Source organism: Brienomyrus brachyistius, chromosome 2 (assembly GCF_023856365.1).
Source record: "Brienomyrus brachyistius isolate T26 chromosome 2, BBRACH_0.4, whole genome shotgun sequence".
Taxonomy (NCBI): Eukaryota; Metazoa; Chordata; class Actinopteri; order Osteoglossiformes; family Mormyridae; genus Brienomyrus; species Brienomyrus brachyistius.
In genome coordinates this window covers 47755175-47782128 of record NC_064534.1, presented here as the reverse complement: position 1 = coordinate 47782128, position 26954 = coordinate 47755175, and the positions used below count along the sequence as shown (strand labels likewise).

Genomic DNA, 26954 nt, shown 5'->3' with positions numbered 1-26954 from the left:
AACACAATTCTAATGGAAATTAGCACCAGGTTAAAAAAATAATTGCACATAGTAAATCATGATGTATACTGTGTGAACAGCAAAGTTTCTCTTTGGTTTTACGTCACTGTTGCTTTTATTGAGCCTTTATCGAGCCGACCCTTCTGCAGTGGAGAACCAAAGCGAGCTAGAACCATGTCGTAACTAGTCTCTATTTGCAGTATAGCACAGTTCCAGTTTGCCAGTGGAAAAAGGCCATATGGCAGCGGCCCTGACCTGACTGGTGTGCTCTCCGGCTCCCCCCTACAGACTCGGACAGGCCTCTGCGAGGCGGAAGTCCTGCAGGAGCGGGTTATCCTGACGCGCAAGGAGGGCGAGTCCTCAAAATGTCTGAACGACCTGCTTCTGTCACGCATGTCGCGCTTCCGTGCCTCGCACTCCGCCACACTGGCCGCGCTCACAGGCTCCGCCCTCACCAACACGGTGAAGGAGGAGCAGTCTGGTACGCCAAGGAGGGGGGAGTGGCTAAAGGGAGGCAGGAGCTTCTGCTTACAGCTCGCCAAGCGCCATCAGCTAACTTCTTTGCTAAAGTGCCGGGTTGTCAACCTATAAGCAGCCGTTACTCTTTGAGTCTGTATGATTCACATGGAGCCCAACCCTTGGCATTTTAAGACCTATTCATCTCCTAAAAATGCTGTATACGGGGGGGATTAGACCGTTTTACAATTGCCAGGTTTTTCAATGTATTTTCTATGCAGTTTTAGTGAGACTCTTGACTGGTTTTGACGTTTACTTGAAGAGAGAAACTTGAAAGATGATCCTTCCTCTGCTTGTGTGAATATTGCCTCCTGCTGGCCACTTATAGCGCTGTGTGACGGTTCTTTTTGTGTGTTTGCACTTTTTTTGCGATGTTTGAGGCTCCTTTTTTCCGTAGCAGTGAATACCAGCTGCGGGCTGCCCCTTAAGACGCTGCGCAGGACCCCCATGTATGTGTGCGGCACCTACCTGGTGATGCTGGCATCACCCCCCGGGGTGTCTGGGAGCTCGGCCACGCGCTCCTTGTTCGGGGGCAGCAGCGGCCTTTCATCGCTGAAGAGTAAGCACAAGGATCCTGTGCACGCCCACACCACTGTGCGGCCTCCATGCTGACGATTGCTCCGTTTTGTCTCTTCCCTTAATTACCATGGCATCTCCCCTGGCTCGTCAGTCCTGGCCTCCAGCCTGGTGTTCAGTCTTGCGGATGGGCAGTTCAGCAGCCGAGCCGACCTCATCGACGCCCCGGGCAGCTCTCTGGGCCGTGGGGCGCAGGTTCCAGGCCTCGGTAAGGAACTCTTAACAGAACTGAACTCCTCAACACTTGTGGAAGTGTAATGCAAATGGATTGCTATTACTGCTTCAGTTAGAGTGTCTGGAAGCTAGCTCCCACAATGGATCATGAGTAGAGCATCAGCACCTTGGAGCACTTCTGATGTTAACCTGGAATTCCAAACGCATTTGCTCGTCTTACCCTAAAGACTGTTGACCCCCTACCCTGTTTTACTCCCAGGGGCTTGCTATGATACCCTCAACAACCTTATCTGGACATGCTCCAGCGACTACATGGACCAGTGGTGTAATCCTGGCAACCAGGCCTTTCATCATGTATGCCACAGGCTGGGTGTCAGCCACATCATCAAGGAACCCAAGGGTGAGTCATGAGATGATCCAGATGGGGATGGAGACTCGAGCCTTTGAGGGACCTTTATGCAAACACATCCCTGACTGACTCGGGCTGATGTTGTTTTCTAGTAGAGTACTTTTTGTTAGAGTGAGATATAGCAAAGCTCTGAACTGAATTCTGGGTCAGGAAGAACATGTGAGGAATCTCGTCTGTCAGCAGAGGAGACGGTGCCCACGAGCGAGGTGATCAGCCAGCTGCTGCACCATGTGGGCGCCATGTGCATCCACCAGCTGAACGTGCTGGCGGCCAGCGGTGGCGGCCTCCCAGCTGGGGCCTTCCTGGGCAAGCAGCAGCCCATCGAGGCCCAGCATTTCAGCAGCATCTGCGACATCATGGAGAAGGCTATGGTCAACGGGGACACGTGCATCATCCGCTGTATCCTGGTGGTCTTCCAGGTATTGTCCCCGCCACAACCCGCCCCTGCCACACTCCTCTCTCACTCCATCGTAGTGATGGTTTTTCTTGGTCTTCTGCCCTCAGGTGGTTTTCAGATTTTTCAATCCACAGTCAGAGCAGAATCGTGAAAGTGTACGGCGCTCCGGCCTCCTACTGTGGCAGCTCCTGATGGCGCCAGCTGATCAGATCGGCGCCGAGATCCAGAGGGAGGTGTGCCTGGCCATCAGGTAAACGGTCACTTGGGTGGTGTGTCCATACAGCCATATGAGCCGTGCCCCCTCATTAGTGACACTGTAGGCATTGAGGAGTGACCCACACCCATCCACAGCAGAACACTTCAGAATACACATACACACTGCAGGACATATGCACACACTGCAGGACATATGCACACACTGCAGGACATATGCACACACTGCAGGACATATGCACACACTGCAGAATAAACACACACAGTAGAACATTGCAGAATACAAACACGCACATACTGCAGAATACACACATACTGCAGAATACACACACATACAGCAGAACACTGCAGAATACACACACATACAGCAGAACACTGCAGAATACACACACATACACACTGCAGAATACACACACATACACACTGCAGAATACACACACAGTCCCCGTATTCATATCTTTATGGGGTCACTCACTCCCTTCCAATGAGCATGACCCTCATTTAGATCCTTCGTTACAATGACAACCCTAACCCCACTCAGCACTAACCTTAACTGAAGTAACCAAACAGGATACAAGACATTTGGCATTTTTAGTTTTCTGATTGCAGTCACAGATTTAATGAAACTGAGGTTATTCTTGTGGGCCCTGTTTCTATCATATTGTGAGGAAATCTGGTCCCCACAGTATAATATTTCCTAAGATGTGTGCGTGCGCACGCTCACGGACACACACACACACACAATAACGAATTTCTGTCCTGATTCGTGAATGGGCTCCTGACAGATATCAATATCTTAAAGCCCCAGCTGGAATGAGCTTTCCTTAATTACAGTTTTTTTTCTGCTGCAGTTCGGGGCTAAACACCTTGTATCAAGGAGAAACAGAACTAAATAACCTACTGAAGCTTGTCCTTACAGAAGGTGAGTGCTTGGCTGTTGTTTCCTCCCTTTCCTGTGCGAGTTGGCTTTGGGTCGGAGTTCACCTGGGGGGTGAGGTGTTTCTAGGCGCGACCTCAACATTCCTCCTCTGGGGGGATGCTGCAGATAGCTGGGTAACCTGTGTATCCCGACGGGCTTTTCCAGGGGAACGTAACGGTGGCCTTTCTCAACTGCGGGACGTCATCCTCACTAACCTCGCCGTGCAGCTGCAGAAGAACCGCTTTGGGAGTGACGATGATGACCACTACAGGTGGGAGGAGGCCAGGAGACCCTATCTGCCGTCTGTTCTTCCTTTCTCTCAGTGTTCTACTCTCTTCTCTCTTTTAGTGACCTAATAGATTTCATACACTTGATTTTCTTAGTGAATGAACTCTCTCTTTCAAGGTGCCACGGTGTTGGTGCCAGTGTGAGCAGCATCTTCATTTGGGGGCGACATCTTTCCAGATTCTTAGTATAAAGTGCTGTTCGAGGTGTACTGTGTATAGGAAATGCCAGATCAGTGTAAGGTGGAGGTTCTGCATGAGTGGTCATGTGGGTGTAAGTCATACTGATGCCTCCTTGAGCCTGGGGCAGATGGCAGGGGGTGCTGCCGACTCTGAGACAGAGTCAGGCTGCCTGCCGACTCTGAGATGTTGTAAGGCTACCTGCTGATTCTCCCAACTGAGATGGAGTCAAGCCGCCTGCTGACTCTGAGATGGTGTAAGATCGCCTGCCGACCCTGCCAACTCAGATGTTGCAAGGCTGCCTGCTGACTCTCCCAACTGAGATTGTGTCAGGCTGCCTGCTGACTCTGAGATGGGGTCCAGCAGAATCTGCATACTCTGAAATTGTGCCAGGTTGCCTTATAGACTCTGCTGACTCTCAGATGGTGTCAGTCCACCTGCAGACTCGGAGATGGTGTCAGACAGACTCTGCTGACTCTGATATGGTGTCAGGCTGCCTGCAGACTGATGGTGTCACCTGTCCACAGGCTGAGTGACGAGCTCCTCCACTGTATTCTGAAGACTGTCGTGCGGGAATCCTGCCTCCTCATCACCAAGTGTCAGACTATCACCAAGGATGACTTCCAGAAGCTTCTCTCCACTGTGCCAGTGCGTGTGCTGCCTTTGCTGTGTATTATCTCTGTAATTCAGAGTCTGAATGATTATGGTTATTAGGATTATTACTCTAATTTTGTTCCAGGACTCGCACTCAGGCTGGGTGTGTGCATCTCTGGGGGGACTTGAGACATTTTTCCCTTCACTAGTTGATTTTTTTTTCATGTTGGTCCCAAATTCCTTCATTATGTGCTACATTAATTACACTATTTTAAAATAAAACCAAACTAAAGACTCTAAAGTGCACATTCCTCCTCCCCACGGCAGGTGGCCTCCCCTAGCCTGCGCTACCTCATGGCCGTTCAGAACCACCTGCTCAGCAACACGGTTCTGATCCGCCCCGACGACAGTGATGACAGCGACAACTCCCTGCAAGGGGAAACAATGAAGGTACAGGTAAACATCCCCTTTAAATACCCATTCTGCTGTGCGTGTGGCTGCCCCTGTGGCTCGCTGGCCCAGCTTCGCTTGTGAGGGCAGAGGTGATGCATGCTGGGTAGCCAGCACCTGCCATTTCTGTGACAAAGGCTTTCATTTTGCAGAGGTTTTGTGAAACCTGCTGTATGTGCTATGTTTTTACGGTACTACTTCCCTCTGCATCGAGGGGGGTCTTTCAGAGAGGTGCACTGTGGGAATAATCATTAGTAGGAGCAGTTACTGAAAGGCATATTCTTCACTATGCAAGGTTTGTAAGCAAAGAAACTTTGGAAAGATCGGTAGTCGGGATAGCCACGTTCATGAATTCTACCCAGGAAATTATTTTTCAAATTTTTGAGTTTGTTTCACGTCTGATTTGAAAACAGCGTGAGGCTTTGATAAGCAGGTACTTCACCTTTCATTTGGCGCTTGTACAGTCATTTGAATACTGGATGATTCGTAGAGGTGTAATTTGGTGTATAAATTAAGTTTTCTCCCATTTTTGTGATAAGCTAATAAGCCGATGCTCATTAGATTTATTGTTGCAGTGGGTTTACCGTAAATCTGATGGGCCTTAAACTATTCATTGCCCTGGCTTTGACTACCCTCCAGTGCAAAGCCCAGAGCATTCTCAGCCTTGTGTTGATTGTGAAGAGTTTGGGGTTTACTCTGGGGTCATCTACGGTGGGCCAACTTCCATGCTGACTAATGAAAGTGAGTCAGAGTCCTGAGGCCGCTGTAGCTTCCAGACCGTTGCAGAGATGCCATGAGCCTCGCATGGCCAGAGGCGGCGAGTGCATCAGCCTGTGTCCTCAGAGGGGAAACTGTCACGGAAGCGGGCTTGTCTGTCATTCCCAGGAACTGCAGGCCAGCATCCTGTCCCTAGCGACCAAGGTGCTGGTTGGCTGCGATGAGGTGTTGGAGACGCTGCAGCAGGTCACCACTGCCCTGATCAACAGCGACATCCCTGACCGGGAGAGCAGGTGCGCCTGCGGGGGCCGGACACTCAGGCGGGAAAAGGGGGGGGGGGGGTTGTGTCACATTTGACGACCGGCCTGGGCTTTGATCTGATGATGTTTCATCAGCTTGCCCGCTGACCTGAGGCAGGTGAATTTAAAAACCCGAAACTCTCTGGTGACTGCAGAGCGCCTTTATTACACTGCTGCTTTTCAGAGAGGAAACATAAAATAGATATGGCTTCCCTGTCCTGGGCCTGCAGCCACACAGATCTGCAGTGATAATGTATTTGGATTCCCCCCCCCCCCCCCCCCCGTCTCTCTTCTTGGTTTTCCATCCTCCTCTTTCTGAGTGCCACTGTACCTCCGCTGTCTCCTCCGCTCCATCTCTCTCTCGTTTTTTCTTCTGTGCAACTGCCCATCTCCCCCTCCATCTCCGATTCCCTCTTTCTGCTCCATCTCCTCTACCTCCCTTCCCATCCTTCACTTTGTGTGCTGCCTTACCTCTCTCCTTCTCCTCCTCTCCATCTCTCTGTCCTTCTTTTCTCTGTGCACCTGCCCATCTCTCTCTCTCTCTCTCTCCACTACCTTCCCTCCCATCCTCTTTCTCTGTGTGCCATCGTGTCTCCCTCTGGCCCCTCTTCTCCGTTTCCTCCTTTCTGTCCCTCTGCCTGTCTCCCGGTCTCCATCTCTCATTCTCTCTGCTCTGCCACAGGCTGAAGGGTCTGGAACAGGTGACCAAGGCCACCATGTTGGGCCACCTGCTGCCAGTGCTGCTAACGTCGCTGATGCACCCCAACCTGCAGACTCTCACCCTGGCCGATGCCCTCATGGCTCAGCTGGTTCAGCTGGTTCTCTACACCAGCCAGGTTCGCACCGCCATCTCCTCCACCGTCCGCAAGTGCCGGGCTCCCTGGAAACGCGAGCGTCTTGTAAACTATTTATAACCTTTCTGTGTTTTGTTTAAATAATCCTCCCAAACAGCTTCTGTAAGCGGTCTGGTTAAACGCCCACATGCTGGTCATTAGACTATCCCCATGTGCAGCGAGCACCGGTTCATTAACCAGCCCGTATGGCAAACCGTTATCATCTTGTAGTAGGGGAAACATCAGCTGTGGCTTGTACAAGTTTCAGCTTTCTCCTGGGAGGCTTGATTGTTTTGAGTAACTGGAAACTTAATAGAATAAGCGTTTATATTTGACTCTGTGGCTATCTTGTAAGATGGGGTTGAATATGAACTGTTAATTGAGTTTTCCATCCATAGACCTACACAAATGCCTTCATGTGTGGGAGGGGCAGGACTGTATCGTGTACATCGCTGTACGGTGTCTGATGCTTCGCTCCTGTGTCTCTGTCTGACTTTTGTTTTTTCCATCACTTTTCCCAGACTGCATTGCTGCTGAAGACCCAATCCCCCCTCTTTACGGAAGATGCCACACCTACATCAGGGCCCCCCGGACCGAGGGGGAAGGTGACCCCTGCTGACGACAGGTAGTACTGCCCTAAGGCGCAGATTGCAGGTCCTGTTGAGTGGCGTCCTTGATGGCATTTCCTCTGCAGTCTGCGGATCCTGGAGGAACGTGAGGAGCCCGGCTTCCTGACGGGACTGAAGATCCCAGCACCTTGGGCGGCGGGCAAGACCGTGGAGACGGTGCACCCGGTACGGGACAACTACAAGTTCAAGGAGACTGTGCACATCCCCGGAGCACGATGCCTGTACCTCCGCTTCGACCCGCGCTGCTCGTCACAGTACGACTACGACAAGGTGTGTGAGTCTGCCTGCCTGTGTCACTCTGTCTGTGTCACTCTGTCTGTGTCTGTCTGCCTGCCTGCCTGCCTGTCTGTGTCACTGTCTGTCTGTGTCACCCTGTCTGCCTGCCTGCCTGTCTGTGTCACTCTGTCTGTGTCACTCTGTCTGTGTCACTCTGTCTGTGTCTGTCTGCCTGCCTGCCTGCCTGTCTGTGTCACTCTGTCTGTGTCTGTCTGCCTGCCTGCCTGCCTGTCTGTGTCACTCTGTCTGTGTCTGTCTGCCTGCCTGCCTGCCTGTCTGTGTCACTCTGTCTGTGTCTGTCTGCCTGCCTGCCTGCCTGCCTGTGTCACTCTGTCTGTCTGTCTGTCTGCCTGCCTGCCTGCCTGCCTGTGTCACTCTGTCTGTCACTGTCTGTCTGTGTCACTCTGTCTGTGTCTGTCTGCCTGCCTGTCTGTGTCACTCTGTCTGTGTCTGCCTGCCTGTCTGTGTCACTCTGTCTGTGTCACTCTGTCTGTGTCACTCTGTCTGTGTCACTCTGTCTGTGTCTGCCTGCCTGCCTGTCTGCGTCACTCTGTCTGTGTCTGTCTGCCTGCCTGCCTGTCTGTGTCACTCTGTCTGTGTCTGTCTGCCTGCCTGCCTGCCTGTCTGTGTCACTCTGTCTGTGTCTGCCTGCCTGCCTGCCTGCCGGCCTGTCTGTGTCACTCTGTCTGTGTCTGTCTGCCTGTAACTTCTGCCTCTGTGTGTCTCCGTTTCTCTGTTTGTCTGCCTGCCTGCCTGCCTTTGTCACTGTCTGTCTTCCTGCCATTGTCACTCTTTCTGTTGCTGCCTGTCTGTGTCACTCTGTCTGTGTCAATCTGTCTCTGCCTGTCTGCCTGCCTGTGTCACTGTCTGTGTGTGTCTGCCTGTAACTTCTGCCTGTCTGTCTCCGTTTCTCTGTCTGTCTGCCTGTCTGTGTGTGTCTGTCTCTGCCCGTTTGTCTGCTTGCCTGTCTGTCTGTGTCTGTCTTCTGTGTGTTTGTGTGTGTTCACGCTCTGTTTTTGGCTCTACCATGTTTTGCTTTTCTGCTACATTACCAGCTGAGTGAGTGCTGTTTCTGAACAATTAGTACAGACATGTCTCCAAACATTAAAATGAATTCAGGAATCCAGTCCGTACCATGCAGCTCTGGTTTGTAGAATGGTGGGAAGCTTTGAATCAGCTTATTTTTGATGCCTTTGTCTGCTGTGTCTACATGCACTATGTGTTTCTCTTCCTCTCTGTCCTTCCCTCCCATGGCTGGTTGGGTGTCACAGCTGGTGATCTACGCTGGCCCTAACACCAACAGCCGCAAGGTGACTGAGTACGGAGGCAACACGCTGGGCTACGGCAGCCGCAGCGTCCTGGGCACCGGCTGGCCCAAGGACCTGGTCAAGGTGGGCGGCTCTGCTGGGATGGGTGTGGGGCTTTGGGTCGCACGGCGGCTTACTCAGGGTTCTCTGTGGTAGGTGGAGGGCGACACGGTGACGTTCTCCTTCGAGATGCGCAGCGGGCGGGAGCACAACACGCCCGACAAGGCCATGTGGGGCTTCTCCTGCACAGTGCGGGCGCAGGTGAGGCCCCGACGCACACGCCGCTCTCACCGCGGCCTTCGCTGCACCTCACACATGCGCGCAGCATGGCTGCCATGTCTCTGTGCGCATGTGGCTAAGGTGTGTAGGTGAGCATTCAGGAGCTCCAACTGCATTGGTTACAATCATGGGAACAGTGAAGAACCCCCCCCCCCATTCTGTCCTGTGTTTTAAAATGTCAGGGCCTAAATTACAATTGTGTTCCACACCAACTTTTGCAAACTAACAAATCTATTCTCAAATGACCAAAAAGAAAACATGGATTACAATATGATGTCATTTTTTCCAAAAAGTAAGCCAACATTTACAAGGCTAATAGAGAAAAATAACATGTAGAACCATCTTCAGCAGTGATAGCTTTGCTTCAGCTTGTCGATGTTGGTGGCTGTTTACGCTCAGCCCACCTAAGCTTCTGCCACAGCATCTCAGTGGCCTTGAGGTCTGCACTTGGCCAGTATGCTTTCCTCTTCAGCCATTCAGAAATCCAAACTTACTGGGGTTTCCCTGTCCTTCTCTAAGCAGGAGTCGTCCGAGGATGTGTCTGGCGGCCTGCCCTTTTTAGCAGACCTTGCTCTGGGTCTGTCAGTTCTGGCCTGTTCCATGCTGCGCATCCTGTACAACGGGCCTGATGTGACCCGCGAGGAGGTGGCCTGCCAGGACCTGCTCTGCTCAAAGCTGCTGCAGAGGTGGGTGCCTAAGCCACGCTAATGCTAACGTCGATGGTAATGTTCTCACCACCGCATTAAAACTTCACTCTGCTTGCATCCCCCAGGTGCCAGTGGCAGGTAGAGGCCAACGGTGCCATCTCCCCAGCCCTGACTCCCAGCCCCTCGCCACTGCCGCTCACCATAGAGGAGGACCGCGAGTTCATCTACCCCTCGGATGCACTGATGCCCCCACCAGGGCTTATGCCTGGGGCTTATTTCGACCTGCCACGCATCCGCCTGCCCCCGGGAATCATGAGCCGTCTGCGGGAGGTGTCAGGCAGGGCCAGACCCCAGTTCCGGCCCAGTATCAAGTAAGGAACTGGGATTCACTCTGCTGTCTCACTCTCTGATTTTTTTTTCTTAAATAACACCCTTTCCAAAATGGCAGCCCCACTTTCCAAAATGGCAGTACAGGTACTTTTTCTGCTGTGCCTTGGCCTTTCACCTCTGTTATATCATCACCCAGTTGCAGCAAATTAGGTGTCAGTGCTTCTTATCTCTGCTTCCTCACTTAATCGTCCTGTGGGATTTTAAAGCTGATTCACAATCCGGAGCTTTGAGGAGACATAGTGGCAAAGGTCATGCTGCTCGCTGTAAAACTTAGCGCTTGTATGTGACACTTGCATCATGGCGATGTGGTCCTCTTTGATTGGTCCCCTTAATAGCCCCCTTTAAGCTCCCAGCTGTGGGTAATGGGGACCACAGCTACCTGTTCATTTGCAGAGTTCCATGCTGGCCTCTCTATACTGGCCTGTCTTCCCTCCCCTCTGCCTGGACAGGGAGGTGATCCGGCCAGATGTCATCGAGGAGGTCATCGTGTCTTGTGTCATCAAACACCTGGCACTGGTGGATGCTCTACAGTCTCTAGTCAACTTCCAGTACCGTGAGGAGCACTCCGAGGAACATGACCTGCTCTGCAAGATCATGGCGGAGACCTTCAAGAAGATCAACGCCATGGAGCGCCAGCTGCAGGTTGGCACCTGTGCCCGTGTCGCCCATGTGCCCGTGTCGCCCAGTGCTCGTGTCGCCCATGTGCGTTCAGCATTGTGGCAGTTACACTTATCTTAATGAAGTAAATTGAGCATTTATTCTCATTGCATTTCACCTGCAGCAATTTATTTGTGCTTTTCCGCAGTTGACGGCTATGGCAGTGATTAGTAATACACTGGGCTAATTAACCTGATTGGTGTGAGCTGTAGTGCTGGCTGCATTAACAGTGTTTTGAGTAGAGAAATGAAATGTAAATATATAACAGTTAAAGTTAATATTGCTGTAGCACGTCGCCTGTGTGATGTGCAGTGATTGTACTGGATGTATGAGAGTCAGGCCAACAGCTGGGCTTCAGGCTGTCTGTGTATGTGTACCAGCTGCCATTGGTGCAAGTGTGTTTAGTATAGGTGAATTTTATAGAGGTCGTTTTATTGAGCTCTGTCATCTCCATAAAGTTATGAACTACGAGGGTAGCTCTCAGCGCAGGAATTGCAGAACCCAAGGCATTCCGGGTACATGCTGTGCTGCGGCTGTAGCTGGTCCTCAGTGGCTACGTCACCATGACGATTTTAATCCACAATGTGTGTGTGTGTGTGCGTGTGCTTATGGTCCATCCCCCCTCTGCAGAGCGTAGCTGAGCTGGAGCAGAAGTGGCAGGGTGAGGTGGAGGAGGCGCAACAGGGCAAGCTGGAGAACAACATGCCCTTCTTCTACGATTACCACTTCTTCGAGGTGCCATCCGTCCCCAGCGAGCATTGCCTCCGGGTTCCGGTGGACTTCTTAAAGCTGATCTTCTTTCCTGGCTTTTCCAGAATAAGATTAAGGAGCTGGAGCTGCTATGTTCCCTGAAGGAGGTGCCTTTAGACTGCAGCGATCTGGAGAACGTGGTTCTGTCCTTGAGGTAAGAGTATGGATCAGTCTGGACCAGGGAGAGCTCACGCCTACACTGCGGGCACCTTCATTTTGATGATAAATGATGTTTGTGCTTTCTTAATATTAAGCAAATCTAAATAGGGGCAAAATGCATGTTAAATATTCTACAGAGAGGGTGAGAGAAGACTTCCATAGAATTTGCACTCAGGTCTCCGTCTCTGTATGGGGGCGTGTTGCAGGGAGAAGTTCTTCCAGGAGGTGAACTCCCTGCAGCAGAAAGCAGGAGGTCCCCTGGCCAAGACCCGTGCCCTGGTGAAGAGCCTGATGAACCGTACAGAACTGCTGCTGCATGTCACCATCGCCCCCCACTCGCACAGCCTGGCTGGGACACCCTCTGGGACCCCAGGTAAGCCCCCCACCCATGGGTAGGAATGGAGGACACTCTCTCTCTCTTCCAGTGATGCATAGTATCCTGAATAGAGCCCAGTCTAGCTCCCTGCCTCTGTGCAGTCTGTGCGCTCCACATGTGGTTCACTTCACATGCTATTAAAATGCTATTAAGAGAATCGGTGTCTCTAAATTACCTGGTGTATGTATGAGAGAGAGTCCTGTGAAGGTCTAGCTTCTCCCCCAGGGAGTTCCCTTGCCTTGAGCTCTGTGCTTCCTGGAATAGGATGCAGGCCCATCAAGATCCTGTACTGGATCGGGCAAAATTATTAAATTAATCAGATTAATACCCACATCACCAGTGAAAATGTCATTGCTGTCAGCGGCCTTGGAGAATAAGTCATTCTGATTAGTAACTGGTGGAAGGCTGTGTTCAGTCTCTTTGCTTTAGTTCTTTTGATGGCTGCCAGCGTTTGGCAGCTTTCTCCTGGCCTCAGTCACCATGCATACTGAGGCTATCTGTACTGACAGCATGTTTACTGTCTGCATAGCCGGCTGTTAAATTGCTCCCCTTTCAGCCTGCAAGTCGGTGTCGGACACCAAGTCCACCGTGCCCCCGGTGAAGCAGCCGGTCTTCCTGCGCAGCATGTCTGCACCCTCTGACCTGGAAATGATCGCCAACCAGGATCTGGAGTTTACACACAGCAGCCAGCGGTTAGTGGCGGAAGGGCTCTCCAATGGAGAGAGCAGCTTCGCATTTGAGTCTCTTAAAGGAAGTAAAAATGTTACATAATTATTTTCCTCCTTCCCAGGAGGTTTACAGAAATCCTTTTTATACACTGTGTTTTATGTAATGTGCTCTTGAAATAAACTGTTCTGTCATTGTAAAATAATCACTGGCTGATTTAGTGAATCTGGTGGGATTGCAGTTTTCCTTTCAGTGAACCTGACCTATTCCTGCCCCACCACTAGGAGGCGCCACCACCCAACCAGCCACCGCAGCAGCTCGTTCACCCTGCTGCAGTCGCTGACCATTGAGGACAGCCGGGATAAGCCCACGTACAGCGTGCTACTGGGCCAGCTCTTCGCATTCATCGGCACCACGCCGGACCAGGCCGTGAGCAGCCTGCCGCCTATAGCCCGCCCCACCCTATCTGTCCCGCCTGCCACCCGCACAGTTTTACTTTGTTTTGTTTGTCCCATGTTTTTGCTGATAATTTTTACACTTTACATATTTATGGTACTGCTTTATATAGAGGGAGACTTGTTTGGACTTAATGCACGCTCACAGCAAAGTGTCAGTCACACGCGGAGCTCCAGCCCTGCCTGCTCATTGGCTGCCTAAGCCGCTTACACTTCCTGCTTCCTGTTCACCGGTTCCGGTTGTAGAAGCCACAGCAGGCTGACGAAGCTCTCGGCTCCCATTTAGGTGTCCAGCAGCAGCTTCCTGTCGGCTGCGCAGACCCGCTGGAGGAGGGGCAACACTCGCCGGCAGGCGCTGGTGCACATGCGGGAGCTGCTGACGGCCGCCGTGCGAGTGGGCGGGGTCACTCACTTGGTGGGCCCTGTAACCATGGTGCTGCAAGGCGGGCCCAGGTACGATAGCCATTCTAGAGTGTGTGCAATGTGTAAAAAGGCACAGCCAAATATTGGGAACACCACAAGCAAAAGGATTGCAAGGGTGAGTCATATTAGGGAGTTAATATCTATAAATGTCAGTTATATGAGACTGGGCGATCAGTACTGACAAAAAATGCAGAATCATGGTGAAATGTTTCAAAAGTCATGAGAGTATATAGCAGAAACTGAGTGCAAAGGTATACGGGGACGGTGGTCACACCCTGAGGCTCACCAACAGGGACATGCGTGCATTGACAGGACCACAGACCCAAACCCAGCACCTCTGTGACCAAGCAAAAACATCATTTGCAGTTTATATCAGGGCTGCAGCTCAGAGAGCAGTGTGCAGAGATGCAGTAGCAGGTGAAACCTTGAGTGAGTGGTCTTTTAGCCAGAAACCAAAGGATGCTTCCAAACCACAATATGTGGTACATACAGCCTTCTTGTGGGAGGCTTTAGGTGTAATTACTGCTCTGCGTGGTCATATAACTTGCAGGTAATATGAGGACGCTTAAAGGAGCAGGTGCACCCTGCGTTGCAAACAATGCTGCTCAGAGTTCCCATATTCCAGCATGATGCTGCTCTCAGGAACACTGCTAAACAAAGCCCCTAATGCTTTCATGAGCTCTAGGATGAAGTCGGATGTCTTCCATGGCCTCCCCACTCACTTGATGTAAACCTCTCTGAACTGTTCCCTCTTGGTGCTGTATCCCACCACACAGCTCTGAAGCTGCACCACGGCAGGTCAGGCAAGGTGGAAGCTTTTCCAAAGGCAGAGGATCGCTCTCCTCCTCAGCTCCTTGATCTCAGTATATTGTTACAGTGTTTATTTAATCTGGCTTCTGCATTCCGGTTAGATCTATGCAGACACCTTTTAAAGTATTTTTTGCATGTATGTATTATTCGGGTGCGTGTGAGAGTGAATGGTGTGTGAGTGTGTCCTGTGATGGGCTGGCCCCCCATCCAGGGTTGTTCCCTGCCTCGTGCCCATTGCTTCTGGGATAGGCTCCGAACCCCCCGCAACCCAGTAGGATAAGCGGTTTGGAAAATGGATGGATGGATGGATGGATGTATTATTCAGATACAAAATGTACAGACCCCGTATTTGGATTAAACTAGCTTAAAATGTCTTTTTTACTGATTGTGTCCTTAATAGATGGCATGTTCTAAGCTGATGGTTATAGTGGGGTTAGGGTGTATGAGCTCTATTTTAATTACATGGGGGATTGAACAGCCTTAATCGTTTAAGACTGGATTGAAAACCTCACAGGGCTATGAGTCCAAAACTGAGATGTGGAGAGATTAGGGGATTTAACTGGAGCAGAAAGCAGAGGTTGTGTCCAGAGCATCAGGACCCTGGTGGTCTACACAGTTTCTGCTGGCTGCGGGTGCGGCATGCCCAGCCCAGGATGAAGCTCCGGAATGTTACTTCTTGGCAGGATCGAGGAGCTGACGTGCGGGGGCATGGTGGAGCAGGTCCAAGAGGCCTTTGGAGAGACCATGACGTCCGTGGTGTCCCTGTGTGCCCGCTATCCCATCGCTTGCGCCAATAGCATCGGCATGCTGTGCACCATCCCCTACACCAGGTGAGACGGTCACCGAAACCCCACTGCACCCCCTTATTCTGCGGAGAGACGGGTCCCTGACCAACATGCCCCCCCAGGAGTGAGGAGCAGTGCTTGGTGAGGAGCGGCCTGGTCCAGCTGATGGACCGCCTCTGCAGCCTCAGCGGGCAGCGCGACAGCAGCTCCAGCGAGAAGCAGACCCGCAGGCAAAAGGTGGCCACCATGGCCTGGGCTGCCTTCCAGGTGCTGGCCAACCGCTGCATCGAGTGGGAGAAAGTAGAAGGTATGCTCTGCTGACTGTCCAGTAGGGGGCACTGCTGAGAGACCTGACACGTGACCCCCAGCTAAGCACCACCCCCCACACTACTTTCCCCAACAGGTGGCTCCACGGATGCAGTGCATTCTGGGTTGGCACGGCAAGTATCCAGTCTTCTAACCAATCATCTGGCCCGGGCCACCGAATGCTGTGGGAACCAGGCGGCTGGGAATGAGGCTCTGCAGGATGTGCTGAGCCTCCTCAACGACCTGTCCAGGTGTGTGTCTGCCTGGGTCTGCCTGTGTGTGTTAGTTTATGTCTGTAAAACCTACATTTTCTCTGCATGTGTGTGTGTCCCTGCCTATTCCAGGAGCCACATAGGAAAGGCTATACTGAGCCAGCCAGCCTGCGTATCCAAGCTGCTCTCGCTGCTGCTGGACCAGCGGCCGTCGCCCAAGCTGGTGCTGATCATCCTGCAGCTGTGCCGTGCAGCGCTGCCTCTCATGAGCGTGGAGGACTGCCGCAATGTGGCTCTGCCGCCCTGGAGCTACTCCATGCACGCGCTGGACACTGAGCAGCCGGACTCCGGTGACCCGGCCTCGCGCATCGCCTCCTTGCTGTTGGCCAAACTGGCCGACTACGTGGTGCCAGGTAAGCTGCCCGCCCTGCCCTCCTGCTGCACTGGGCCACTCACTACTCCCCACTATGCCCCGCTGGGCCCCCACCCCACTGGGCTGCTCTCCCATCTTGCCCCTCTGGGTCATCCTCCTGCCCTGTTGGACCACCCCCTTTCCCACCCCATTGGGCCGCCCTCCCCATCTCTGCTCCTCCGCTCCAGGTTGCCAGACCCTGCTGTCCCCAAGCTCATCGGAGCCCGACACCAGCCTGACCCGCCTGAGCCCCAAGGGCTCACTGAAGCCCGACAAGGACGTCGAGGAGGAGGGGGAGGCCGTGGATGGCAAGCTCTCCATCTTCATCCACAAGCGCGAGGACCAGTCGTCCCACGAGGTGCTGCAGCCTCTGCTCAGGTACGAATGTCTGCGTACAGCAGGGGTGTTCAGCCCAGCAGCCCTGTTTGGTTCTCAGCACACGGTTTTCTTGCTAGTCTTCGTAGTTATTATCTGTATGTTTGGCAGACTGACATTAAGAGCCAGAAACCAGCTAAAGTATAAACATGTAATCTTGTTTCTTAACAGTATCTGATGCATGTGAGGTTCCTCAGATGTGCTAAATCTAGCATCAGGTTATGTGCAGTTGTGTTCCTGCCCTGGGGGTGCGACTCACCCTGGGGTTTGGCTTTCCTCCTCCCTGGCCTGCAGCAGTTCTGAGGGCCGCCCCTTCCGGCTGGGCACCGGAGCCAACATGGAAAAGGTGGTCAAGATGGACCGCGACATGACCAAGGTTGGGGGCTCCGTGACGTCATCACAGGTTAGGGGTCAAAGTGGCTTAAAGTTTTGCTGGGTAAGTTACAGACTTGCGGCGTCTCTCTGGATCAGAGCGGGAGCTGCGAGGTGGTGACGGAGGAAGCGGCTGCTGCCCTGCGCAAGGCCACCAAGTGGGCCCAGTCGGGCCTCATCGTCAGCGTGGGACCCCCAGTGGAGGCGCTGTCCCTGGAGACCGCCGGCGGCGTCACAGCGGGAGACAAGAAGAAGTCGGCTCAGACGGCCGTGTGCCGCGAGAGGAACTCGGAACTGGCCAGGTGGGGGGGGCATGTATGGACTCAGAATGGTTCCTCCCGGATCACTCGTGACTGGCCTGCTTACTCACTCATACGGTCTAGTTTTTTCTTAAATCATCTCTTTCACGTCATCAGTTTTCTCACTTAAAGGACGTTCTGTGTCTGACACAGCGAACTTCTCATGGGTGCTTCTCAACCTTGAAGTTAAGTTGTGGTGTCAGTCTGTGACCATAGTGGAGCACTGACTGACTGACCCTTGCTCTCTGGTCCTACAGGTCAGACCCTGTCAGGCCCTTCATCAGTGGCCACGTGGCCAATAGTATGGCGGCTGAGGTCATCGCCCTGCTGCACAGCCTGCTGACGGCGCCAGAGTCCAACACGGCCCAGATCTGGACCAGCACCGTGGAGAAGGTCTGCTCAGGGATCGGTCTCAGACGGGCTTCCAATTAGAGGGCTGCTCTTCTGCTCTCTTTGACCTTCTAATGACCTCATTTCTGAGCAGGAGGCTGCCAGCTACTGGGACCAGGGTAGTTAATTAGCTTCGTTCCAAAGGACTGCATAGGCTTCAGCACCCCCCCCCCCCCCCCAAAAAAAGAGTCTGAGTCCCAGTGTTTGACTGAAACAGCTATGATAGCAGGAGATGATTGGGATGGAACTTGACAGACTGTTAATGATTAATGATGGGAATTACAGATTAATTACTGATTAAATTAGGTAGTGTTGAGGTTGATCAGTATAACAGTGATGTCACCTCAAAGATGGCATCGATTCCGCTCTTGGTTGTATAGATGATGACTGTGGCTTTGGTGACCCCCCCCCACAGGTGCTGTCGCGGGCTCTGATGTACATCCCTCAGCTGGGCAAGTATGCCGAGAGCATCCTGGAGAGCGGCGGTAGCAGCGGCCGCAAGCTGTCCAAGCTGCAGGCCATCGGCAGACAGGCGGTGGCCGCCCTCTGCGCCCTGGGCGGCTTCAAAGAGACCATCAAGATCGGCTCCGAGGTGCAGGTGTGTTGCTGTGCTGACCTCTCCTGGCCTACAGAACATCTCATCTTCTCTAGTCATCTCTTCTGACATGTGACTTCAGAGTATATTTTATTTTTTAGCCTAAGACATTTGTCAGTTTTCAGTTGTGTAATATTCTGTGGTAATACAGAAAAGTAGCCAATTGAACTAAAAAATAAAACTGTTGAAACTTGAATATTCCTCTTTTTTCAAAACTTGCATAATCTTTCCTCACATTTTTGCAACTGTGTTTGCAAAATCTTGATTTGCTGTTTCCTGTGCTGGCTCAGGTGCTGGGGAAAGGGATTCTGGGAAGTGTGGGTGTAGTCATGTCCATCAACGAGCAGGAGGGCATTGCCACTGTCAAGTTCCCATCCTGTGATTACCGGAAGACCTGCAAAGCCTCCGATGTCCTCACAGTGCCTATTTCACGCCTCTGTACACCACGCTCCGAGGTAAGCCACTGTCATGTTAAAATTGTTCAAAATTGTTCTATTTTCATACATATAAAAATGTAATGTGCCCTGAAGTCATGGATGGATGGATGGATGGATGACTGTATTTGCACCCTACCTCCACTCTTCAGTGTCTTAATTTCATGCTCGTGCCTGCAGGCCTTACCTCTATACAAGCTCTCCATCACTGAGAAGGTGGTGCAAGCTGTACAGTCCATGCTTCTACCACAAGAGGGCAGCCTCTCCATCCACACATCGCTCCCAGCCTCCGGGGATGGCTCCAGTCCTGTCATGGCGGCGGTGCGCCTGCTGGCTGAGATCCGCACTCGGTCGGTCCCACTTCGGGTTTTAGCAAATGATTATCAGTTTTACACTGTGGCAACACAAGATTTTATTTATTCATTTTTTTGAGATGATGCAAAGACTCAGAAATCTTTTTATAAATCATTCATAATCATTAAATAATTAACGGTTTTTGTTTTATTTGAAGGATTAATATTCCCTTACTCACTGTTAGATTTTTTGATACTTCTTTAAAAAGGAAGCAGCTTAATTTCTGGATTGTTTGTAAAGTGCTAGTAGTGTAATTTGCATAAGTGTGGTATAAGTGTGGCGATTCGCATGTGGCCTGACAACCCTGCTGTACAGTGTCTGACCAGCAGGGTGCGCCTGTGTGTGTTTCTGCAGAGCATGTCTGGTGATGGCCCAGCTGCTGGAGGACAGCTCGTTCTGTGAGGAGTTCATCCAGCAGTGCCCCGCCGCCGTGGAGGTGTTGAACCTGGTGGCCCAGGAGTGCAGCCCCGGTGAGAGCCCCCCTCCCATAGCGTAGATTTTATTCAACATGACTTCTGAACTTTATTAGCACATATTTATGTAGCATGACTATAGCTGATATCAGGTTCAAGGGTCCAACAGCACATAGCTGCTGAGTGATCATTGTCAGGTAATTGTTAGAGGCGGGGGGCTGCTGAATGCATCAGGCTGCCCGACTGGATCTGTTATTAGTTCCAAGCTGATTGTCCCAAGCGGCAGGCAGAGGGGAGAATCCTGAGGAAAGATTGATAAATAGTGCAGTTCCATGCAGAACTTTAGTTAAGCAGATGCAGTACAGGATGACTGCATAATGAAGAGATGAGCCTGCAGATAGATGATGACATCAGCGAGCAGCCAATAGTGGCATCATGTGAAAGTAGGGCTTGGGCTCTGGCTGACTGTGGCGGTGCTGGGCTTTGTGCTCCTCTGTCCCGCAGGAGAGCGACTGTGTGTGGTTGAGGCCCAATGTGAGCGCCTGAGGATGCTGTACCGGGACTGTGCCCGCCCCCCACCCCCGCCTCTCCAGACCGACCGCAGACAGGTGGGAAGCCCCCCCCCAGGACCCTGTTACACAGCTTTGGTCTCTCTGCTCTACTCACCTACTCATACTCCATCTCCCCCCAGCCCAAAGAGATCACCTGGTGCCCGTCCCGGGTCTTCCCGCCGGTGCGTGCCTGCATGTTCTCCTCCCGCTTGACCTCCGTGACCTTCCTGGCTGACCCCAGCGCCGGTGGTGGTCTGCCCCGGGGCACATTCATCTACGCTACCTCGCCCGTGCCCGTGCAGGTGGGGAGCGCGTCTCTGTGGGACACTAAGGGCGTTCTGTGGGATCTTACAGGATGTTGGTCATAATGAAGGGAGTAGTCATATTTTGTGACTCCATTTACTATACTTAGAACAATCTTCAGATGACTATGGGTGTACTTGGATGATTTTTTTTGGCAAACTGCTTCCTGTTCCATGCTGGTTTTTGTTTGCATATACCTTCATAATCCAGATAGTTTGCTTTCCTGACCTATTCCTGGGGGAAGGTTTATTACGCCTCTGAAAAAGACTGTATGTGAACTGTGTTACTGTATACTAAAGAAGCTCTGGGCAGTAGAGAAAGGAAGACGGGAAGGCTGTAGGCATTAATGGCGATTTGTGTCCCTCAGGCTCCCTCCTTCTACTGGGAGATAGAGATTGTGTCCTACGGCGATTCGGACGACGACAGCGGGCCCATTGTGTCCTTCGGATTTGCGACGGAGGCTGAGAAGAGGGATGGGGCCTGGACCAACCCTGTGGGCACGTGCCTTTTCCACAAGTGGGTGTCTATCCGGTCTCTGTCTTTCTGCAGTTCCCGTTTGGTAAACCTGTGCCTGTTTCCTCCTCCTGAAGTTTATCCTTCCATTATAGTCGGCTTGCTTACCTAAATCTGCTGGTTAAAGTGGAAAGTTCTTGAGATTTTCGGAAATACTGAGTAGAGCTGCTACCCTCCTTGGCTTATGGTTATGAGAGTGCCACCTCTCTAATCAGCAGATCCTGGATGGTGTCATGTGACCTAGAGTGTATATGGAAAGCTGTCAGCTTAAGGGGGAGCAGTGCTGCTTAAGGCTGATGTTGTTACCTCACATTACTGTCACTGTGCTATTGGTCCATCCTACCTCAAATGCTGGGAAGAACCTTCGTCCAAAGGTGTCACGCTGCTTGGCAACACAACTAGAGTCATAGGAAGGGAGTGACTGAGAAATAATGGGATGGACTGGGAAATGCAGAGTGGAGGGAAATGGTGGGAAATGGCCTGATAAATCCTGTGTCCTTTGCTTAGTAACGGCCGGGCGGTGCACTACAATGGGTCCAGCCTGCTGCAGTGGAAGAGCGTGAGGCTGGACGTCACTCTGCTTGCTGGTGAGTTTGGACAGTTGCATCACCGATTATCATTACCATTATCAGAATATCTCATTACCTGTCTGGTACATGTATACTGAGTGAGACATGATGCTGAGTACCATGGAGTGCCAGATGAATAGGCCCTGCCCTGTCCTGCATCAGGTGACGTGGCTGGGATTGGCTGGGAGCGTTCGGAGGGCACGCCCCCTCCCCCGGGACAGGCCCCCAAGGGCCGTGTGTACTTCACCTACTGTGGCCAGCGGCTCAGCCCCTTCCTGGAGGATGTGGCAGGTGGAATGTGGCCCCTAGTGCACATCCAAAAGAAGGTGGGTGTTAGACTGGGTGCTGAGGGCTAAAATTAATTGGATATTGCTTTGATATGTTTTAATGAGGATTGCGTACAAAATTGCTTCATTGACTTTATTGCTAAAAATTCTATGTATAATATAGATATCGACTCCAAAACAGAGCTGTATCCCTAAAATTATTCGGGAAGTGGCAGAGTAGCAGTCGAATAGCTTTTATGTCGTGTATTTTAACAGGAGACTTGATGAACTGTGTTAAATTCACTAAGCCTCTTTGAGAAGGGGCATTGAATTTAATTTACGTTTCATGACAGCACAATAGGACTGTAGAGTTAATACCGTCTGGATAGTTAATCACGTTGTCGTTGGTGAATGTAAAATGGCAGATAAATCTTTTTTTTATGGTTAATCATTTTTTCTTGCTCACGGTGAAATGGACCCATGCTCTATTGCAGAAACATTTGGGTTTTGAATAATAGTTCTGCCACAATGGTCCTCTGCATTTACCGCAGTTTTTTTCATCGATGATTATTCCTCGCTGTGGGATTGACCATCTTCACGCACAGGAAGTGATGTTAGGTGCCCATCGGCGCTTGTTTGTTCCCAGAACACGAAGATTCGCGCCAACTTCGGCTGCCGACCGTTTGCGTATGCGGAGGGCCAGGCTCACCGCAACGCCGCCGACCTCTGCGTCGATCTGGCTCAGGAGATCAGCGCCAACTTCGAGGTGCTGCCCTTCGCCATGGCCTCCGACAGTGACAACGATGCCGGTGCCAGCGTGGCCTCTGACTCGGGCTCTCACGGGCCGCCCTGCCGCATCGCCGCCGTAGCTACTGCCCTGCAGCGTGAGTCCTGCCGCTTAGCACACCGCAGCGTCAAGCCACCTAGCACACCTTATCTGTATAATCTGCTCACTTCCCAACAACATAACAAATGTATCATTTTTGACTCTGCGGGTTTGGATTCGTGATCAGAAGGTCGCTAGTTCAAATCCCGCGGCTGGTGGAGTGCTCTCCCCGTTGGGCCCTTAATCCCAACCTCTCCAGGGACTGTTTCACTTTGCTTTCTGATATTCACTTGCATGTTGCTTGGAGGAATAGCCCACTAAATAACTATGAAATGCATATAGACAGTGTAGGAACAGTATGATACGGTAGCGTGCATGTGAGTGCATGTTGCTTTCTTTCCTTTGCACTGTTTGCTTATACCTGACTGTGCTTTTGGGTTAACCCCTCCTTTCCATCCCACTCTCCTACCTGTGTCTGTCCCAGTGGGTAGTGTTTGTAAGAACTGGCTTTGTTGTTTGCCCTCCCCTGTTGGGATAGAGTACAACAGCGACTTGTCCTGCCACTACAAGGTGGAGCTGAGTTACGACAACCTTGTCACGTCGGGGCCTGACCCCCACCCACCTCCCATCGCCGACGACGAGAGCGATGATGATGACGACGATGACGTTCCCAGGGTAATGGTTTTTCCCGCATCCCGGTGATCGATGTCCATTCTGTTTCCTTTGGTTTTTTCCTCAAGCTGGCCGGGGCTAGTTGTTTCAGAACTCGTGTGTTATCTTGCCTGCCCCCTACAGGAGGATCACTACGCCCTCTTGGTGAAAGCCTGGGAGACCAAGGTTTTTCCCACCATTCGGCGCCGTTTCCGGAACGAAGCAGAAAGGAAGTCTGGCCTGGATCAGATTAAAGGGGCACTGCAGTTGGGTGAGGACCAGTCAGAACTTAAACTGGGACATCACATGGGACCAGCTGGCCTTAATATGCGTTTTGATTGGCCGAGTGCTGCAGCAAAGGGGTGTAGTTTGAGATGATCTTAAAGACTATCGTATGCTCATGAGAAGAAGAGTGGAGTGAGCAGTAGGTTACGCTTTTGGGTCACTTACTTCTGGAAAGGTTGGACATGACCAAGATGGTAATCAAAGCTCTCAAATGATTGACTTAAAAAAAACAGATTAGCGTTTAGTTTCTGTAAATCCAGATTATAAATTGCAACTTTTTTTTTTCTTTCAACAAATGTCTTTGGACTGAATCAATCTGCACATGAGTGACTTGTTTCGAATCAACATTTGCTTTATCTGCATATATGGTAAATGACCTTGTTACGTCTGATTTAAATGCAGGTATGGTGGACATCGCCCGGCAAACGGTGGAGTTCCTGTATGAGGAGAATGGGGGTATTCCCCGTGATCTCTACCTGCCCACTATAGAGGACATCAAGGACGAGGCCAACAAGTTCACCATCGACAAAGTCCGCAAAGGTGCTCGGCTCAAGCATCTGAGGTCTTCTCTGTCTTTGGTCCGTTCGCCTGTGACTGACCATTTTTCCTCAGCAGGTCTGACCGTGGTCATCCGCTGCCCAGATAGCAACAACACCAACAGCACCACCGGGGGCACGGCCCTCCCCAAGTTCGCCATCCGGGGCATGCTTAAGACCTTTGGCCTGCACGGGGTGGTCTTGGATGTGGATTCGGTAAGGCAGTGGTACTCAGGCAGCCCCTGAACCCCGGAGTCATGAACATAGGCATTGATAGGCACGGAGGCTTTAGTGCTGATCCTCACGGGTCCTCGCTGCCTGCTCTAATGGGCCGAACATGAGATTTGTTCTTCTGTTACAATGTACTGGGGGTGCATATAACAGACACCAATGGGATTATTGTTTACGTGTTTTTAGATGAATGAACTGGTGCAGGTGGAGACATACCTGCGCAGCGAGGGCGTTCTTGTGCGCTACTGGTACCCCATAGAGATGCTGGAGCGCCCCCCAACAGGCTCCCGCCGCACTGCCGCCAATGGCCTAGTGTCCCTGGACAGCAGCAACATCCAGATCCACAGGTGGGGATGGTCCACACTCAGTTCCTGATTTAGTGACCTGTGTCATAGTGCAGGCCATTTCTAAATAGTGAGAGATGCTTTGGCTGATGCTGAGGGCTTTCTGAGACTGGTCCACTATTGGTCAGCATCATGTCATCTGACCTGCTGGGTTCTGTTGTAGGGAGCTGCTTCGCTGCGAGGGGGGGCTGGCGCGCCTCTACTGCCGCATGGCCCTGCTCAATATCTTCGCACCCAAGAGCCCCCACACCTTCACCCGACTCTTCCACATTCCTGCCGTGCGTGACATCACCCTAGAACACCTCCAGCTGCTGTCCAATCAGCTGCTGGCACCCCCTCTCCCAGGTGACTAAGAAGCTGCTAAGGGTTGGTAATCCAGGGGGGAATGACCAGTGAGGATGGGCAGAGCCAGGGACAAAGGATGGCATGCTGATGTGGTAGTGTTGTGTGAGGAACAAAGGAGAGTAAACTAAAGCTGCTCTGTCCTCTTAAATTATCCATAATTAATTATTAGAGGAGGACAGACTGAGTAGTGTCTGGATTGCTTGTTGTCATGGGGACAATTAGGGTAGTTGCTGTGGCTGAGGTCGCGTTGATATTTTCCACCATTGATGGAAAAATCTGAAGGCCATTTATCATTTTGACAGGTTAGAACACTGGGCGATCTACCGTAACTTTAATCCCTGTCCATTTGGTGGTGAGTGTGCATTTAAATTAGCAGTTATCTAGTGTTGTATTTGATCTCACATGCATGATAGACTTGCTGGTTGGTTGACCACAAGCACCGGCGGTAACATGGAAGCTTTTTGCGAGTGCTTGGAAAAGAAATAGAAGTAGTGGAGCAAAAACCGATAAGGTGGAATTATTTTTTACCTCGGTTACATTTAATGCATTAATGAATAGCTCAGCCTTGGAGGCAGAGTGAAGAGCTGCGACATTTGGGCGGCGCTCAAAGTAGAGCCTCAGCTCCACCACATCAAAAGGAACCTGTTGCGGGGGTTTGAGTATCTATGTGAGATGCCTCCTGGACACCTCCCGGAGTGTCCCCCTGGAGGAGCTGGAGGGCGTAGCAGTGGAGAGGGTGCTCTGGGCATCCCTGCTTAGTGGCGGATGGATGGATGGATTTATGGCATTAATGAATTTTGCTTGTGTCTCCATACTTCTGCCTCAGAAAATTCAATCTGATAGCCGATATACTTTTGTTTATGGTGGTGGCCGTGACCCTTGCCAGCGCTTATTACATGTTACATCATTATTTATTCTGTGGAAAAGGTAAGACCGATCGGCAGGCAAGATTTAATAATGCCTTAAAACACATGTTACGGGCTGTATGAATAAAATATAAATAAAAGGTTGTGTCCCATTTTGATCAGGATCGATCCCACCCAGTAAACTTGTTCATCCTCCATTGTTTTTGGGTGGGGGTGTAGTTTCATGTTAAATGACATGTAGAAGGCAGCTTTTTGTGTATCCCGTGCTTATTTAGCAGAAACGTGTCCGTTCCTGTAGCGTGGTGGGACAGCCATGGGCTACCCAAGCTCCTGGTCACGGCGTCCCAGGATCTCAGAACCCGGTTTCTCGACCTTGGTGGGACAGCACCGATACTGATAACGTTTAACAGCCAGAGGCAGCCAGTGTGACAGGGCAAGCAGTGTTCCATTGTCACTGCAGGGGGAAAAAATCATTCATCTGCTTCATGTGGTGTCCACCTGAAATGCGACTCCATGGTCGATGTCTCTCTTTGTCTGTTCTCTCCATGCCCAAATGCATAATCTATAACCTCGTTCTGTGTACTACTTAAAAATTGAATTAATGTTTAAGAATGCTATGATATCTTATTATCATTATAAATGAAAATAAAAATGACAGGTAATGATAAATTATGGAATTTTTAGAACCCTGTTCCTCAAAATGATGGACAGTGAGAAAGTCTGAAGCATCCTCTCTGCAGTGGAAGACTGAATTAAGGCCATCAGCCATTTAAAACCCTCTTAAAATCAATTTTCAAGTGTCATCAGCAGTCTGTCATGAATTTCTTCGGATTAAATTTCTCTCCTGTATTATCATTTTACAGAAGAGAAACTTTCATGGGGAGACCATTTAACGTCATGCTTTTAGTATCATTTACTGTCAGCCTTACCTGAGTGCAGTTCCCCTCTTTGCTCTGCAGATGGCACCATTAGCTCCACCTCCATCCTGCTGGCTCAGTCGCTACTGCACAACCTGCAGGGCCAGAGCTGCTCACCCACAGACCTCTTCTACCAGGGCAATGCGCGGCCCATCCGGGAGTGGCTGACGGTGGCCATCACACGCGCCCTGCACCAGGGCGAGGAGAGCCTGTTGGAGCTCACCAAGCAGATCTGCTCCTTCCTGCAGGTGAGGGCGCCTTACCCTCAATGCAGCACGGTGGTGACCTCACACCGGTGTCACTGGGAGCTCTCACAGCTGCACCACTTTTGGTAATTGGCCATTTCTACATGGTCACAAGTCCAGTGTAGCCACAATCAGCTGCCCCAGCATGTAGTATTCTGTAGATTTGAACATCTC

The 26954-nt window shown here is 51.3% G+C and overlaps 1 protein-coding gene across 15 annotated transcripts in view; it reads left to right on the top strand.

The window, feature by feature from the left end:
• The window catches only part of LOC125721396 (probable E3 ubiquitin-protein ligase HECTD4), a 52750-nt gene that overhangs the window by 12288 nt on the left and 13508 nt on the right, over positions 1–26954 (top strand). Inside the window, exons 8-57 of one of the 15 annotated variants that reach the window (XM_048997366.1) lie at positions 289–367; positions 917–1075; positions 1187–1300; positions 1526–1666; positions 1856–2094; positions 2180–2322; positions 3137–3207; positions 3370–3475; positions 4196–4316; positions 4590–4718; positions 5598–5722; positions 6411–6564; positions 7083–7186; positions 7256–7460; positions 8738–8857; positions 8930–9034; positions 9572–9738; positions 9825–10070; positions 10539–10731; positions 11377–11481; positions 11562–11650; positions 11862–12028; positions 12588–12723; positions 12982–13126; positions 13439–13605; positions 15069–15215; positions 15293–15477; positions 15574–15727; positions 15821–16101; positions 16289–16478; positions 16770–16851; positions 16947–17149; positions 17404–17539; positions 17952–18134; positions 18422–18586; positions 18746–18915; positions 19274–19389; positions 19837–19940; positions 20024–20185; positions 20554–20702; positions 21207–21286; positions 21431–21594; positions 22181–22418; positions 22899–23035; positions 23156–23282; positions 23699–23836; positions 23909–24048; positions 24250–24410; positions 24571–24752; positions 26578–26783. In XM_048997366.1, the coding sequence (XP_048853323.1) occupies positions 289–367; positions 917–1075; positions 1187–1300; positions 1526–1666; positions 1856–2094; positions 2180–2322; positions 3137–3207; positions 3370–3475; positions 4196–4316; positions 4590–4718; positions 5598–5722; positions 6411–6564; positions 7083–7186; positions 7256–7460; positions 8738–8857; positions 8930–9034; positions 9572–9738; positions 9825–10070; positions 10539–10731; positions 11377–11481; positions 11562–11650; positions 11862–12028; positions 12588–12723; positions 12982–13126; positions 13439–13605; positions 15069–15215; positions 15293–15477; positions 15574–15727; positions 15821–16101; positions 16289–16478; positions 16770–16851; positions 16947–17149; positions 17404–17539; positions 17952–18134; positions 18422–18586; positions 18746–18915; positions 19274–19389; positions 19837–19940; positions 20024–20185; positions 20554–20702; positions 21207–21286; positions 21431–21594; positions 22181–22418; positions 22899–23035; positions 23156–23282; positions 23699–23836; positions 23909–24048; positions 24250–24410; positions 24571–24752; positions 26578–26783 (7530 nt within the window). Of the gene's footprint in view, positions 1–288; positions 482–913; positions 1076–1186; positions 1301–1525; positions 1667–1855; positions 2095–2179; positions 2323–3136; positions 3208–3369; positions 3476–4195; positions 4317–4589; positions 4719–5597; positions 5723–6410; positions 6565–7082; positions 7187–7255; positions 7461–8737; positions 8858–8929; positions 9035–9571; positions 9739–9824; positions 10071–10538; positions 10732–11376; positions 11482–11561; positions 11651–11861; positions 12029–12587; positions 12724–12981; positions 13127–13438; positions 13606–15068; positions 15216–15292; positions 15478–15573; positions 15728–15820; positions 16102–16288; positions 16479–16769; positions 16852–16946; positions 17150–17403; positions 17540–17951; positions 18135–18421; positions 18587–18745; positions 18916–19273; positions 19390–19836; positions 19941–20023; positions 20186–20553; positions 20703–21206; positions 21287–21430; positions 21595–22180; positions 22419–22898; positions 23036–23155; positions 23283–23698; positions 23837–23908; positions 24049–24249; positions 24411–24570; positions 24753–26577; positions 26784–26954 lie in introns of all 15 variants that reach the window. The other 14 variants (XM_048997362.1, XM_048997355.1, XM_048997330.1 and 11 more) reach the window with 14 other exon arrangements.